Source organism: Betta splendens, chromosome 16, assembly GCF_900634795.4.
Source record: "Betta splendens chromosome 16, fBetSpl5.4, whole genome shotgun sequence".
NCBI classification, from domain to species: domain Eukaryota; kingdom Metazoa; phylum Chordata; class Actinopteri; order Anabantiformes; family Osphronemidae; genus Betta; species Betta splendens.
In genome coordinates this window covers 5,141,253-5,156,305 of record NC_040896.2, presented here as the reverse complement: position 1 = coordinate 5,156,305, position 15,053 = coordinate 5,141,253, and the positions used below count along the sequence as shown (strand labels likewise).

General features: G+C 42.4%; 3 protein-coding genes, 1 long non-coding RNA gene and 1 other non-coding gene across 11 annotated transcripts; 1 reads left to right on the top strand and 4 right to left on the bottom strand.

Moving 5' to 3' along the window:
* Positions 1-1,288: 1,288 nt before the first annotated feature.
* wdr73 (WD repeat domain 73) lies at positions 1,289-7,739 on the bottom strand. Of its 7 annotated transcripts, none has more exons than XM_029129498.3 (9): positions 5,709-7,739; positions 5,297-5,364; positions 4,841-4,926; positions 4,664-4,752; positions 4,005-4,072; positions 3,704-3,874; positions 2,479-2,519; positions 2,148-2,397; positions 1,289-2,009 (listed from the first exon to the last, which is right to left on the bottom strand). In XM_029129498.3, the coding sequence occupies exons 1-9, from the start codon at positions 5,765-5,767 to the stop codon at positions 1,789-1,791; spliced, it is 1,053 nt and encodes a 350-aa protein (XP_028985331.1). In that variant the 5' UTR covers positions 5,768-7,739; the 3' UTR covers positions 1,289-1,788. The 7 variants fall into 7 exon arrangements, with proteins under 7 accessions (XP_028985331.1, XP_028985332.1, XP_028985326.1 ...); XM_029129499.3 differs by having other exon boundaries at positions 2,479-2,516; XM_029129493.3 differs by having other exon boundaries at positions 2,148-2,519.
* LOC129603194 (uncharacterized) lies at positions 1,915-4,591 on the top strand. The gene is made up of 2 exons (XR_008692899.1): positions 1,915-2,053; positions 2,269-4,591. It is a non-coding gene; the product is annotated as an uncharacterized LOC129603194 (long non-coding RNA).
* Positions 7,740-7,879: 140 nt separating the features above from the next.
* On the bottom strand, positions 7,880-10,814 carry cfap418 (cilia and flagella associated protein 418). The gene is made up of 6 exons (XM_029129501.3): positions 10,502-10,814; positions 10,198-10,306; positions 10,054-10,100; positions 9,702-9,767; positions 9,445-9,540; positions 7,880-8,108 (listed from the first exon to the last, which is right to left on the bottom strand). The coding sequence occupies exons 1-6, from the start codon at positions 10,645-10,647 to the stop codon at positions 7,949-7,951; spliced, it is 624 nt and encodes a 207-aa protein (XP_028985334.1). The 5' UTR covers positions 10,648-10,814; the 3' UTR covers positions 7,880-7,948.
* A 28-nt stretch (positions 10,815-10,842) lies between these two features.
* On the bottom strand, positions 10,843-10,924 carry trnas-aga (transfer RNA serine (anticodon AGA)). The gene has a single exon. It is a non-coding gene; the product is annotated as a tRNA-Ser (tRNA).
* A 135-nt stretch (positions 10,925-11,059) lies between these two features.
* Positions 11,060-14,074, bottom strand: LOC114843197 (CD83 antigen). Its single transcript, XM_029129500.3, has 5 exons — positions 13,945-14,074; positions 13,705-13,841; positions 12,923-13,151; positions 12,744-12,847; positions 11,060-12,602 (listed from the first exon to the last, which is right to left on the bottom strand). The coding sequence occupies exons 1-5, from the start codon at positions 13,985-13,987 to the stop codon at positions 12,450-12,452; spliced, it is 666 nt and encodes a 221-aa protein (XP_028985333.1). The 5' UTR covers positions 13,988-14,074; the 3' UTR covers positions 11,060-12,449.
* Positions 14,075-15,053: the final 979 nt, after the last annotated feature.

Here is a 15,053-nt window from a genome sequence, read left to right as displayed (position 1 = left end):
TGAAGCGGCCATAAATAAAACGCATATAAATTATATATAAATAAAGTTAAAAAAATTCTTAATGAGTGTTGCACTCACAAAAAACACATTTTTACTCAAACGGTAAAGGAGTTTTTCTACAGGTGGTCTACATCAATCATACTATGAGTGTTTTAGTGTTTTATCCATCAGGAAACTGCCTTCATCTACAACCCAAGCATGAAGAGATGGCAACTCAGATTCTTCACCCCAGGAATCCTCAGCACCAGCTCACTAGCCTCTGTAGACTAGATACCTGTAACAACTTCAGATACAGAGACATATTACTGTCAGATTTATCAAGAATGACAAAAAACATAATTAAAAGCAGTAAAAATACGTTAGGTCAATATATAATTTGAACCAATGCTTTTTGTTCCCAGGTAGGTCATGCAGTGATTGCTCTAAATATTAATGCACATTTTTTAAATAAAATTGTCAGAGCAGCAGCACAAGTAAGACAAAAACAGTGAAATGTGTAAATGTAAAATGTATTTATATTATTTCAGCTATGCTCTCAAACTTATTTATTTGTATAATGTAAGCTAAAGTAGTGTTTTCTATTAACGAGAGTTTTCCAGGAAAGTCGTGTGAATATTCAAGCTGCACACGCCATTTAGCATAAGCATTAGCAACCGCTAGTCGCTTTGCAAATTACATAAATCAATTAAAGTAAATGCGACATTACCAATGAGACACATCTTGCATCAGCCGAAATGTGGCGACTTCAACAGCCTCCTCTTCAGCTTCAGGGTCAGATTCGGGATCGTAGACGTATGGTTCTACTACGCTACGAATCAGCTGGCTAATGTCGTGCAGTCCTGTAGTGGGTCGTCTTCTTCTGTGGAGGATTGCGGTGGATTGCATTCTCAATGTCGCACTACTGCCACCTATTGTATCCTAACCGTGCGGTGGCTCGTATCCATGGAGCCAATTTAAAAAAAAAAACAACAACAAAAAAGGTATGCACTTCCGCACAGAGGTGTGGTGAGCAGCTTCGCTTGCGACACGCCCAGAAAACACAGCGTTTGCTGATGGTGAGTGAAAACCACACATTGACAGGGGCAGTGTGGACGATCTAAAGGGTTTTATGGGATGAAAATTTACAGAGACCTTACTGAGACATTAAAGTCTAATATTTTTTAGAATGAAAAGCATGATATGACTCCTTTAATGTTTCCACGTTCTCTAAAGAAAGGATTTACAAAAGCAATATCCTCTTTAGTGTGGGTCTCAGGGTCAGCAGCATTGTCAAAACAAAATGACAGGATAGGGTAAATCAGCTTTATTAGATTTTCTTTTGGACTTAATCTAACTTTTCTTCACATTTTGAAGAGGTTGTGAAAACTGAGTCAAACGTGACATTGAAGCAGAGAATGAACAGAAACTAAGGTAAGAAAGATGCTGTTAAGGCTTCTGTTGGTGAAAGTTCGCCGGCACTGAACTTATTAAACCGATTTATTAATTCTTCCATGACATGGAAACATAAACGGAATGGCATGACAGAAATACTAATTACCTTTACATAACAAATTTGTAGAATAGTAAAACTCTATATTTCATTATCTGCGTTACAGCTGAGCTATGAACCTGTTTATATCCTCAGCATATTATGATATTTAACTCTGCTGTCACCAAGAAAGTGTGATTTTCTCTTTAGACGATAATGTAAGGTCAATTTATCAGCTGCGGATTCACTGAAGCCATCTTCTAACATGAGCATCTCATCGTTCTGTCCTCAGGTGAACTGGAGCTTGATATCTGTGGCGTTTAACTGTCGACCCAGTCCCACACGTGGACAGAACCATCGGAGGCTGCAGACAGCAGCGTCCGTGGCCGCTCGGGATGCCAGACATGGGAGGTGATGCAGACAGGGACGTCATTGGACCGCAATGCTATGGCGTGGCCGCAATGTTGAAACAGTGGCTGAGCTTCCAGCAGCGCTGTCCCCCAGCATGACGTGTTGTAGATCTGGACTGCTCCATCGAAACCTGAGCGAGAAGAGAAATTAACCTCTTGAAATATGACCTAAAAAGTGAGATCCATCAGTCAGCAGAAATCTGGGATAATTTAGATGATTTAACACTATTCAGGAAGATTTATTCTCTGATTCTATTCTTCTGTCTCACCTGACACTGCAACACAGTTGTCCAGCGCTGGAGCCCATGACACCCGGACATGGTTCAGGCAGCAGCATCGTGTCTTAATATTGAGCTGGGCTTGACTCACGGCTTCTTTTTGGTTCCTCAGGTCAGAAACGGTGGCGTGACCAGACGAGGACAGTCTGATGACCCTGCAGCAACACGGTTCTAGTCCTGAAGAGGCGTCTGCCCACCAGAGGACAGAATCGCAGGGAGATGACTGCAGTGGTGGTGAAAGCTGTGGAGCAGCAGAGGTTCGAGTGTCTGCGATGTAAATGTTTCCATTACAGCAGCTGGCGAGGAAAACACAGTTGCTTACAAACTGTAAGGAAGTCAGTGGGTCTGCTGATGTGGGCCCTGCTGGGAAACAAAGAGCAAGACAGACAGATGGGTAACTGATGCAGCTGCTGAGTTCTTGTTCTATCAACACAACTAAGCAGGAAACAACGTTTCTCTATTAAGAATCCTACTTTAACAGTGTGAAACCCTTTAATAGTTTCATAGATAGACAGATAAAGAGATATATAGATAAATCAATTTTATTGATCCCACAGTGGGGAAATTAAATGCTGGAACAGCCACAAAACGACAGGGGAATTGTGCAGGATTGCAAGAAGAAAATGAAAAACATTAGAGCATAAAAAAATAAAAATAAACATATGTACATATTTGTCATATTTCAGTGTTGGACCCAGTGGCAAAATTCAAACCACTTCCTGAATCAGTCACGTAGTAAGGCCAGGCAGCGAGGCTTTGCGCATCATCATTTTCAGCCTTGCCCCTAAATTAGGCGAGCCTCGGGGGACGGTGAGAGCAGGGCCCCAGTGCTGGAAAACACCGCCTCCTCTACTCGGCACACACTTTGTAGCCTTGATACAGAACGTCACATAACTACTTAAAACTGTCCACAGTCTCTATGTTTGACCCCTGGATGGTGTGATGTGGCGTTCTCCTCTGGTATTTAATCACCATCTCCTTAGTGTTACTGGTGTTTAAACATAAGTGGTTGCACTCGCACCAGTCAACAAAGTCCTTGATGACTGACCTGTATTCCAGCTCGTTCCCCTCAGGACACACAGCCAACAATGGCTGAGTTGTCTGAGAACTTCTGGATGTGACAGCTGCTGGTGTATTATGTGAAATCCGAGGTGTAGAAGGTGAAGAGAAACACCACATCAACACATCACCACCACGCCTCACCCTAACCCTTCACAAGTTTCACAAACAAGAGCTTTAAAGTTCACTTGACTAAAGTACAAATAATCTGCATATTATGTTATGTAATGTGTAACTATGTAATTGTATGTCACATCTTCCCCTGAAATCTGAAACCCCAAACATAATTCAATTCATCCATTGACTGATTAACTATAATTTATGCTCTACAGGACATACGTAAATGTGAACATACCACTAATAAGACAAAATAAAAAGCTGGTTGTTTTGAGTAGTTTCATTGTTTTACAGATCAGAACAAGTATGTTCTCATCATGTAAGTTAATGAGTAAAAACTGAGCCACATCAAATTGTAAGAAGGAAGTTACCTAGTTTATACAGAGTCTGTCCCGATGTCACATTGCTCAGCTGGACGTCGCTGCTCCACGCTCCATGAAGAACTTGTGGCTGTGATGAGGGTTGAGCTGCGATTCTGCTGCCGCTTCCCGCAACATTTCTGCTTCCTCTGATGCCTCCTGTTCTCCTGATCACATCTGTCACTGACATATGACCCATAACATTTTAGAAATCAGTTTAGTGAAGCGATAAGATAATACAGAGTGTGATGTTTTGTCCTGCTGGTTCATAAAAGTGAATTATAGCTCGTGGATTGAGGGATGTGAAACTCACCTCTGTCATCGCTACCGAGGTCCCAGACCTGCAGATCGGAGGTTAGCCCATCGTTTGTCACAGCACATCTGCAACGGCAGGATGTCAACAAACGAGACACACAGACCGCATCGTTTCCTTGAGTGTTAATGAGACCTGGTCAAAAACGTGCCGGAAGAGATGCAAAGCAAAAAGGATGACGCTGGGAGAGGCTGTAAAAGAATGTGTGCCCATGAATGGGACAGCTGAGTAATTATAATAATAAACTACTGTAAATCATCTTACTCAAGAACACACCCGGTGCCAGAAGTGGGGTTCAAACCACGGGACTTTCCCAAGCCGTGCTCTACTACCTGAGCTACCAGGCCATGAAATTACTGAGCTCAATGTAGATGTGACCAGAGCTGGACAAACTGACTAGAATTTGACAGAAGTTATAGTAAACCTGCTGCTGGTGGCACCGACTTGGGGGACAAACTCGGGTGAATTAAGTGAATCACCTTGTTTTACCTGGACCTTCAGACAATTTTTACAATTTTTGCTCACAGTGTTAAAAAGTTGTTGTTTTCATATGTGCCAACATAACCGCAACAAAGATATAAACCATATGAGTTCATTTTCAACCTTCTTAGATTCTTTCCTAATTGCTTTTCTAAAACTGTTTAAGACAGGTAACTCACCTTGTTCCTGGGACATGTACGAGGCAGCAGACAGGACCATCGGTGAATCCACCACGGACAACTTTAAAATCTCGCTCTGTACAAAGACCCTGAACACGTCACACGCCACAGACACTTAAATGTGAATCACTACCTTTTAAATGTGCACGGCACAATTTTAACCTTTTGGTATTTTACCTTAATTTCTTGAGCAAAGAGTCTCTGCGGCAAATGAAGCTCCAGAATTTCACTTTTAGACAAACTGTTTCCTGCAACGCAGATGTCTGTCAACACAAAACACAGATGAAGAAAAGACCACACTGTTCTCAGCAGTTATGAACTAGCGTGCGTGCATGCATATATGAACTAGTTATGAACTAGCGTGCGTGCATGCATATATATATATATATATATATACCTTCTGAATTATTTTAACTACACTGTTTAAAAAAATGACTTATATGGTGTCATCATCTTTACGCTGTGGCCAGAACACGTTACTACTTTTTCATCACACATTTGTCCAGCTAAGGCCTCTGGTGGTGGAACTAACATAGACTATCACTCACTCAAACCGACACTAACTGTGGTCATACAGGTCTTAATGTCACAACTTTTAATTAACTAATTGAGACAAAGAAAAAAATCACTCACTTTTCTCTGACGTCCACTCAATGACCTGCGTAGGATTTTCCAGCTGATACACGTAGAGATCTTTGTATCTGAAGGAAGCAGGAGGGCGTTACAGGCTCTGCACAGAATTACACACAGGCTAAACAAAGTAGACGGGGAATGTGTTAGCTGAGGTGTCGTGTAGAGCAGGAGGAACCGGGCGTAGGACTGGGCTAAATAATGTAGAAATCAAAATTAATTCTCGTGTCTTTTGTGCAACTAAACACTTTAAACTTAACACCAAATTGCATTTAAGTCTTTTACAGCCTTGACATCGACGAAGTGCATCTGAATATCAGAAATGGAGAATAAAATAATGAGTTTTCTTCGCTAACTAGAGTCAAGTTAGCATCTAGCCAGCAGCTGGATCTGCCTGAAGAAGAAACGTTCTCACGTTTTCAGGGTCTCAATGAACCATTCATCTAAAACATCAGCAAACTCCGTTTCCTCCATCACAACACAACCGTTGTTGCGTTACGCCCGCAGTTTCTTATTCGTTGTTTTTTTGGTGTCGAATCACCTAAAGAGCGAAGCCCTTTGCACCACCTGCTGGACTGGCGTTTACTCGCAACTACTGATTATTTGAAACAAGCTTCCACAGTTTCGTACAGTACAGTTCTGTATCGTATTGAGAAAGCTGGAATATTCCATATGTACATTGGAGAACACGTGTTTCACTAGCCCTAACCAGGGCATTACTACACTTCTCTAAACATAGCCACTACAATACAATACAAATGGTATTCAGTCAGTACTGATCAACTACACTGACATTAATATATGCAGTAATTGCAGTACACTGTATTGAGTAATATGTACTGTCAGGTTAACTGCAGTGAAGCACAGCTTCTTCTCAAACCAAATGATGCTGGAATTTGGAAACATTTGTGATACAACCCAGTGATAGGTCGTTTCAGTAAATAGCTGCATTGATTGATGATTTTACAGACTGAAAAGCAAGCTGAAACTGAATCAAAGAGCTGTTGGGGGTCAGCAGCTTCTGCACACTCCTCTCCGGACAGGTGGATGCTGGCAGCACATCCTGGCCACAACGCGCAACGCTGTCCTCCTCCTCCTCCGCAGACCTGTCGCTCTGCCTGACAGGAGAAAGGCTGAGTCACATTTCTATTGCTCTGCTGCTGTCTCTCTATATATTCTTATAGTCAAAGGAATCTGTGTCGCATCTAGGGTAAACGTTCAGACTGTTTGAAAGTTTGGATCAGCTGATGTGGCTCAGATCTGCAGGAAGAGACACTAACAACATCGGAACAATCTGCCAATGTTTTAATATGAAACTGCGGCTCTAACATTTTTGTACTTTAGAGATGGAAACTCAGTGAATCCTGGATCAGATGTGCTGTGGTCTGGGTTACAGACCAGCCCTTTTGGTGCTGCTACGGCCTAAACACTGGCCTGATCACTGAAACTTATGCAAAGACTTGGCACACATCAGAGCTGTCACTTCAAAGCAGCTAGACAGAACCAGAACTTGGACCTGAGAGCAGAGGCATCGTTCTGTAGAAGAGATAAACCTTCAAACCAAGCACCAATTATACGGTTGTTGCTGTCTCAGCTCCCTCCCACTCACCAAACACAGTAATTACACAACTGTTATTCGTCAAAGTGGTCATTTCTGCCAGACTGTGACCATCAGGGCAGAAGCTGAAGCTGCAAAACTGAATGATATACATCACCAGACCAAAGAAAAACTCAACTGTCAGGTAGATGATACATTACATAAAAAAACAACACAAAACTAACCAGTGCAAAGTCCTGTCTGTGGGGAGCACTCAATTATCGTGAATATTGCTCTTGCGCAGACAATGGGGTCCTGCTGGAACCTGACTGTGACGCGCAGCACACAGGCGGTTTCCAGCTGGGTATAAAGGTACATATCAGGAAGTGAGAGGTATGAGAGTCAGGACTGAATAGGTCTGAGGCTGGAAAACACTGGGGTGCTCTCTTCAGCTTTCAGGGAAGGTGTGTAACTATCTTTAGGTTTTGAGGCACACAGAAGGAGTGAGAGGCTGATGATGAAGAAAAAGCTCTTAGGTTACCATCAATCTGTGGTCACAAGCTTTAATATGAGCAAATGGAAGAGGCAGGGAGACTGCATTTCACCTTTGTCACCAAGTTGATGTTTATGCTGAGGCGAAACAGAGAAAAGGCTTGAAAAGGACACAGCTTTCTGTTTAGGGGAACACACTGAACCCTGCTTTAATAGGAAGCTGATTAGCCTTTGTTGGGTCTAGCTCAGGTCTACTAGCTCAGTCTAAAGACGAGAAACACGCATTAATCTGCTTGAGCCCTCTCACTCATCTCTTATGATGACATCAAGTCATCATAAGAAACACAGCAGACTGGTTGGGAATGCTCATTTCATTTCTTCATTTCATCTCATTTCTTACCTTACATTCTAGACCATCTGTACCAGAGGACTTCACTTATGTAATGACCTGATCTGACAGACTAAGGTGCTACCACCATTCACAGGCAGCGCCACATAATGAACAACTTGAAAGTCTGAATATGGATGAGCAGAAAAAAAGACGATATGAAGCAAAGATTGTTCAATCATTATTATTCCTGCTGTGGCATTTTCAGTCTCTTAATAGCAGCAAAGAAGATTCAAACTCAGTCCTGGTGTTTTCCACAGACCCATCTGAGCTGATGTTGGGCCCTGAGGTCTGTAGGCTCTGAGGAGGAAAACCAGGCACACTGGCAGGCGTACGCCCGTGAACCTCTCCTCTTATTCAGCTTGGCTCTGAGCTTCTGACGGTCGGGAACGTTGTTCCTGTACAGAAAAAAGTACCGGATATTGAATGATCAGTGAAGATAAGCTCAGCCTCAGATTCTCAGTCAATAAAACTCCCAGGAGCTAATACACAGGATACCTTTAACCTAGACTCAGACCCACAGCCGAGACACAGTACCAATCCATAAAAGTAACTTAGTATCTCTATGTTCAAATACTGATGATGAAAAAGCTCCAATCGAAATAAGTATGGGAAAATGTGTAATGTATATGTGTATCTGAAGCTATAAACCTGCTTTGGTCAGATCATTTTGATTATGCTCTAACTATCTCATAAGGCTGGCTAGGCAAAGCTTTGGGCTGGAGGACAGATGCATTCTGGTTGATGACACTGACATAAAGACATGAAGGACAAAGTTATGGTGGTGAGTGTTGCTGAGTGGTTCAGAGTGGTCTGAACCTAAAGTGCTGCTTAGTGCAAAAGTGAGTGAATGAAGGCGGAGTCAGGGTTGAACCTGATAAAATAAAGACAGCGGGCCCTAGACTCACAGAAAAAAAAATTATAAAAGGCTTTATGTACTTTTGACTTAACGTTTTTATATCGATGGAAAATTCTCACAGTGTGGGTACAGACTAGGCAAGCGTTTCTCTCTCTCAGGAATTAGCATTCATTCACACAAACTGTGTCCTCCTAAGGGTGAGCTGGTGAAAAAAGCTCAGAAACAGGAGATACACAAGACAAAGATAATGCATTCTTTTAATCCAGAGTAATGAATTAGTGTCTATCTGTGCTCTGGATTCACTGCTTTGTATTAGATGAGGTTTTCACACTTCTTTTTCGGTTTCATGCAGTGAATGATACATCTGTATTCTACAGCTCAGCAATAGCTGACTGGCATAATTTGGGGTGTAGATGTTAAGAAATAACTGAAAGCATGAAGTCAGATTCATTGCTTAATACCGCCACCCTCTGATGACACTGAAGAAAATCAGCCAAAAGCCAGCAAGCCTGGAATCTCTCTAAACCCTGTTTTTTGTAACTGTGTTAGGATGTATAAAGTTGATTTGGCGAAGGACAGCTTAATAGGAACAGTATGGGGTTTCATAAAAGCTATTGTTGGTCCCGACATGTCAGCAGAAGACTGGGATGAAGTGGTGAGGATGCACATTTGAGGAGTGTTTTCATGTGGTGAGTGATAAGATGCACTATTATTAACCCTTGGTCCAAAGCTTTTTCTCAATTTCACCAGAGACATAGCAGTTACCATGGGAACAGCTTTGCTGAAAGACAGCAACAGCTAGCCTCTTTTCAGCCATTAGTTACTTACATTCATTGCATATGTTCTGTGTAATGTAAGTCAGTCTGCAGCCATACCTAAAGAACAGGTAATCAGAGGACGGGTCCCACTCACAGTCATCAAACGACAGCACCTGGAAATCGCAGGAAGTACACCTCAAGCGGTCACATGACCTTTTGAAACAGATCATTCATCAAAAAAAGAAAGAAAGAATGTAGTTATTGCTCTAGTTTACTGTGCAAACAAATAATGGGCAAAGTAATTAATAATCTCTATCTCCTTCTAAAAAGGCAAGACAGGATAGAGGCTGGCAGCATGAAAACACTGAACCCACCTCTTGGAAGCTGATGTTCCAACACCATTAGTGACAAAGCTCCCACCAACGAAAACAGGGCAGCACCTGGAGGCAGAGGACACGCAACATGAGAAGCATCCATGTGTAGGACAATGTGTTCAAATTCATGGCGCACTTGTTAGTCAGATATCTACAGTGAATGTAGAAAAACATGTGACTGAACATACTCAAGCATGTTAAATCACAGGAAGCTGGACTTGCTGCAGATTCAGGAACTAGCTTTATTCTTCATAATGTTACACGTTTTTATTATGGCTGAATCCATTTTGTTCCAGTGTTTGTTATTTACAACTGCTTTTTATTTTATTCACAGTGAACTAAAAAAACTTACTTTCTCCCTCCAGATTGAGACAACGGCTTTCTTTCCACCTGTTTGGTCTGAATGTAAAGGTCACAAAGCATATTTCAGAACTACATGAAACCCTACTAAACATAATTCATTCAGGGAAGGTGCAGTTCGGAAGTACGCGTTTACCTTTAGTTCCATGGAATGTGCAAAGTCATCCTCCAGTAATTCTTCTAAAAGTGCGTCAATGTCCTTAGTTACGCTGCTGAGTGTTAGGTCAGCGTTTGTGGTTGTAGTCCTAAAGCAACAGAAACGTGAATTTGTGCCCTTGAATTGCTTGTCCAGTGAAACAGACGTCCTTGCTAACTGTTCTGAATGGCGGCCTTTAGATAAACTTGTTCAAAACTGGGACAGATAGAATTTCATTTAATGTTAAAGAGGCTACAAATTTAGCCTTTTAGCCTTCCCTGCTAGTCAGACTAGCTTTGTTTACCTGCTTTTACTATGCCCATCCTTGTCCTTCACGCTTTTCCCGGCTTTGTTCGAATCACCGCTAGACGAAGACACTACACAAACGTCGTGACAAAACCTTTTTTCAATGTCGTCCAGTAGTTCGTCCAGGTCGTCGTCAGTTTCCATGATCTACCCTGCTAGCGTCATTGCTAACATGTATTGGCCAGCCCCCGCTGAGTGTTCGCCGTTGCTAAGTAACAGGAAGAAAGCGGAAAGAGGGTTTAACTTTTAAGCTACTTTGTACTGTGTCGTAGAGTTAAAGTAAAATGTGTGTAATTAGCGCAGCACTCAGTACACATTCAGTACAAAAAAAGTGCAAAGCGTTGTCGGCAGGATTCGAACCTGCGCGGGGAGACCCCAATGGATTTCTAGTCCATCGCCTTAACCACTCGGCCACGACAACATCAATAACACTATGAACATAAGATGAGTTAAGGTGAGACTTATTATTTAGTCTAATAAACTTGCACGTTTTATTCCAACGTCAGTTTGTGTAGCCTATGCAAATATGTAGACTAAACCACATTAGAACGCGATAAACCAAAAGAAAGGTTTTATTCACATGGATCCGAAACATGTGTCATGTAGCTGTGACCTTTAACCATGTTTATAGAAAAGAAAGACCAAAAAATAAGCCATTTTTTTCACTTCCTCCCCTAACTGAACCGCAACCGGTCTTGTGAGTTTTGATGCTGATGTGCAGGTTGATGTAAAACACAGCCAACGAAATTAAAACATGTGGGCGACACAGTTACAGCTACAGTGAGGTGTGAGCTACACCTCCAGATTCTAGAATAAAGCTTCACCGCAAAGTTAAAAAAATGTCTTGTTAAGTAAGAAACAGTCAAACAACCTTCAAGAAACTGCACAGCTAAAAATCAAACATGAAAATGGTAGATACTGTTTCCATTTTTATATTTTCCAACTTGTACTGCAGCAACACAACACTAACGTCATCCATGCTTTATCACCGAGGGGAGATTTGTTTTGGGAGTTTCCCTCGTGTCACTTATTTGTCAGCTCTCACATGACGCTTCTGCTTTTAAAAGGTTCACTTCCCTTGTGTATCACACACTCGCTTCATTGTGCAGCTGTGATCAGCTTTGATGCAGCACATTATACAAGAATCAATAAAGACAGAACCAACCTGAATTTAGCTGAGACCGAAATGTCACAAAACAAACATTTACACTGATTTCTACATACATTCAGAACCAGACTCAACAAACCCAGTGAAGCTGGAATCTCTTCAGTGAACTGAAGAGCTTTAAAATACATATATGTATGTTAAAGGGACAGCAATAGTGCAGTTGGTAGCTGCAAGGTTGCCCCTGCCATGGTATCCTTGGGCAAGACACTGAATCCCAAGTTGTTCCTGGTGCTTCAAGCGAGCGGCGGTGCATGGCAGCTGCTGGCATTGGAGTGTGAATGTGAGAGTGGATGGGTGAATGAAAAAACTAGTGCTTTGGATCCTGGAATGAGTGTTTAAAGCATGGACCAATTACCATATAATGTATATTATAAATATCATATAAACGTATAAAACATAACAAGTACAGTAAAGCCTCTAAAACAGCAGCTCATTAGTTTAAGACACTGTAGCAAAAGAGTTAAACAAAAGGGGCCCCGTCCATCTGTGTCCATTCACCCCTGCACACAGAGGCAGTGTAGCTGCATCCCACTGACCACGGTCCAATTCTGACTGTTCTGAGTGGTCACAGCTCGCTCTGCCCTCTGAGGCACAGGGCACCGGGTCCTGATCCAGTGGCATCTGACAATCCTGACTCTTATTCCATGTTTGAGCTTGTCCCCAGTTGAACATCATTTAATAAAGGCTGAATGTGATTTAAATGGATTTCGAGTCCAGGTCTTTCGTTGTGATTGGACCAGGCTCTGCCTTTCTTATTACTCGTTCTTCTGCTCTGGCTTCAAACGCACACATGCTTCACGGTGGATGTTTTTGGACCCAGAGTGTAGATAGACATCAGGTCCTTTTTGTGAAGAGACTGAAGAGGCGCGTCCAGCACAACCTGTGTCTTCATCGCCCCTCTTTTGTCTTTGAGGATGTTCTTCAGGCTGCCCTGAGGTGGAGACATGGGAACTATGTTTAGTTCACACTGAACTCATGAAAACCAACTGTGCTTGTTGTTTGTTAAATCCACAGCAACCTTTTTGTTCTGCAGTGATGAATTATGTGTGTTGATGTCTAGTTTGCTACGTACATAGCTTATGAGGAAGATCAGCAGCGCCAGCATCAGCACAGCTGAAGCCAGAACCACCAGGTAGGTATCTGTCACCGGCTGCTGAGCAACTTTTTCAGGACAGTCTGGAAATAAGAAGGGAATAAAGTTATTATATAACAGTAAATGGAAACCTTGGAGAATCCAGCTTTGGTGTTTACCTGTAACAGTAAGCAGAACCCGTCCCTCCCTATTCTGCTCTCCCACATGTGCCACCAGGTGACATTCGTACATGCCGCCGTCGTTGCACGTAATGTTGGGAAGGAAGAGGCTGAGCGATTCTCCCTTCAGCTGTACCTCGCGCTCTACGCCACGGTACCTCCTGGTGGTGCAGTTGCTCAGGTCTCTGGTCAGAAGGCCGTTGAGACGAGGCGCCGGAGCCGCTTGGACCTACAGCAGAAGCAGGAGCAAAGCTTTAGCCTCAGAAATGGCTATGTTAGGTTGCTGGGAGCAAAACAGCATCTGCACTCATGCACAAATTTAAAGCTCACACATTTAATGATCTTATCTGAAGGTTGTCCATAAAACAAAATAAATGAAAACAATGCTTCAGGTTTTGGATACTACTGGTGAACATTTATGTGTATTTTTTCTTTGCCGTTTGAACCAAATGATGAGAACAACACAACATGTTAGGCCTAAAGTCCTTCATGTCTGTTTTTGCACTCATTTAATTTGTTAGTGTTTTACAGTACATAATACAGGTATAATTGCTGCACCTAATCTAATCTATCTAATCTCATCATATAATTATCATCATCATGTTATTATGTTACTTATTTTATAAGCTACATTTTTTATAAGCTATATTTTACATAAAGTTTTTAGCGCCATATCACGTTATTTAACTTGTGATTTGGCAAATGAGCGGAGGACAAGTTTTACTTTCCTATGTCTCGAGGTGGTTGAAGTACTTTGTACAACGGGACGAAACCGGGTTTACCTTGTACCACCTCACGGCTCTGTATCGGACCCCGGGCTTGTGTTCTACGGTGCACTGCAGTGACGTGTCGGCTCCAGTCACTGACTTTACGTGCGTCGCTTCTTTTTTGACGACCTCACCTGGCGCCAAATGCACACCTGGACAGCAGCATAGGCCAGTAAGGCTCGTGTCAGTAAGTAAAGCTACAGCACATCAGAGTAAGAGAAACGGGTTCAGAGTTTATGATTCAAGTTTACTTACACAGAGACACCAGCACAACGACGCCCAGAAAGTTCGCAGTCATGATGATGATGATGTTTCTAAAGCTCGGTCAAGTAGCCAGAAACCAAACTGCAGTATTTAAGTCTCTAAAGCGAAACTAAAGCTCCTCCCCTTCCGTTTTTTCTTTTCTAAGATGAGTCTGATGAGGAGACAATGACGCGTGAAATGATTACCCCCTGAGCGTTTATACTGATTTGTTTTATTAAGTAGTTGTTGACTTGTGTTTTTTTGGATGTGATGTTTTACAGTGAGTCGTGAAGTAGCATTTGTCCTTAAGCATACATCTTCATATTGTGTTGTTGACCTCTGTTGACGCGTCAATAAAACGCGGAGCTCCTCGATGACGTCACCAGCACCACGTCTGTAACCCACTATTAAAACTCTGTAAAATATTATCTAAAAAACAGAAAAGTAATAACGATGCAGCGAAAGTAAAAGCCGCTGGGATTTCCCCGTGCTTTCCATGACAGAGGTGGTTTCCCAGCCTGAAACAGGAACTTAAGAATATTGCCTGACAAGGTAGGAAATTCCTGAGTGACGCACTCGTTTACATTAGAGTAATTACACACTGTTTACACAGCACAGATCAAGAAAAAAAATCCAAAATTCTTCTCTTGCATTTTAAAACTGAAGATCACAACGTTGAAACGTGTCTTGTTGGCCTTTATAAGCTGCTGCTGAATCTGTGAGGGGAAGCTCTGAGGTGATGAAGAGCAGCCCCACCTTTTGCTGCTGCAGAAGCTCTGCCCTCCAGTTCAGCCAAGGCTGTGACAGCAGCTACCGACACAGTAGATGCACATCGATGTGTCGAAACCAAACCATGTGTGTGTGAATTCAGGGTTTGTGTTCTGTCATTGCAGACTTTTGCCTACTCTGGTAACGGTGGTAAACAAGCAGCACGGTTCCCTACGAGGAGCTCGAAGGAGGCGAGATGAGGTTGGACGCCTGCATGCATGTAAACATAGCCACAGTGTCCACTGTGTTTAGGTCTTTCTACCTTCAGCTGCTGTTTAGGGGTTATCTTTGCCAGACCAACTGTTAAATAAGGAAGGCAAAGTAGAAAGTATGAATTTAAGTCATTTCTACAG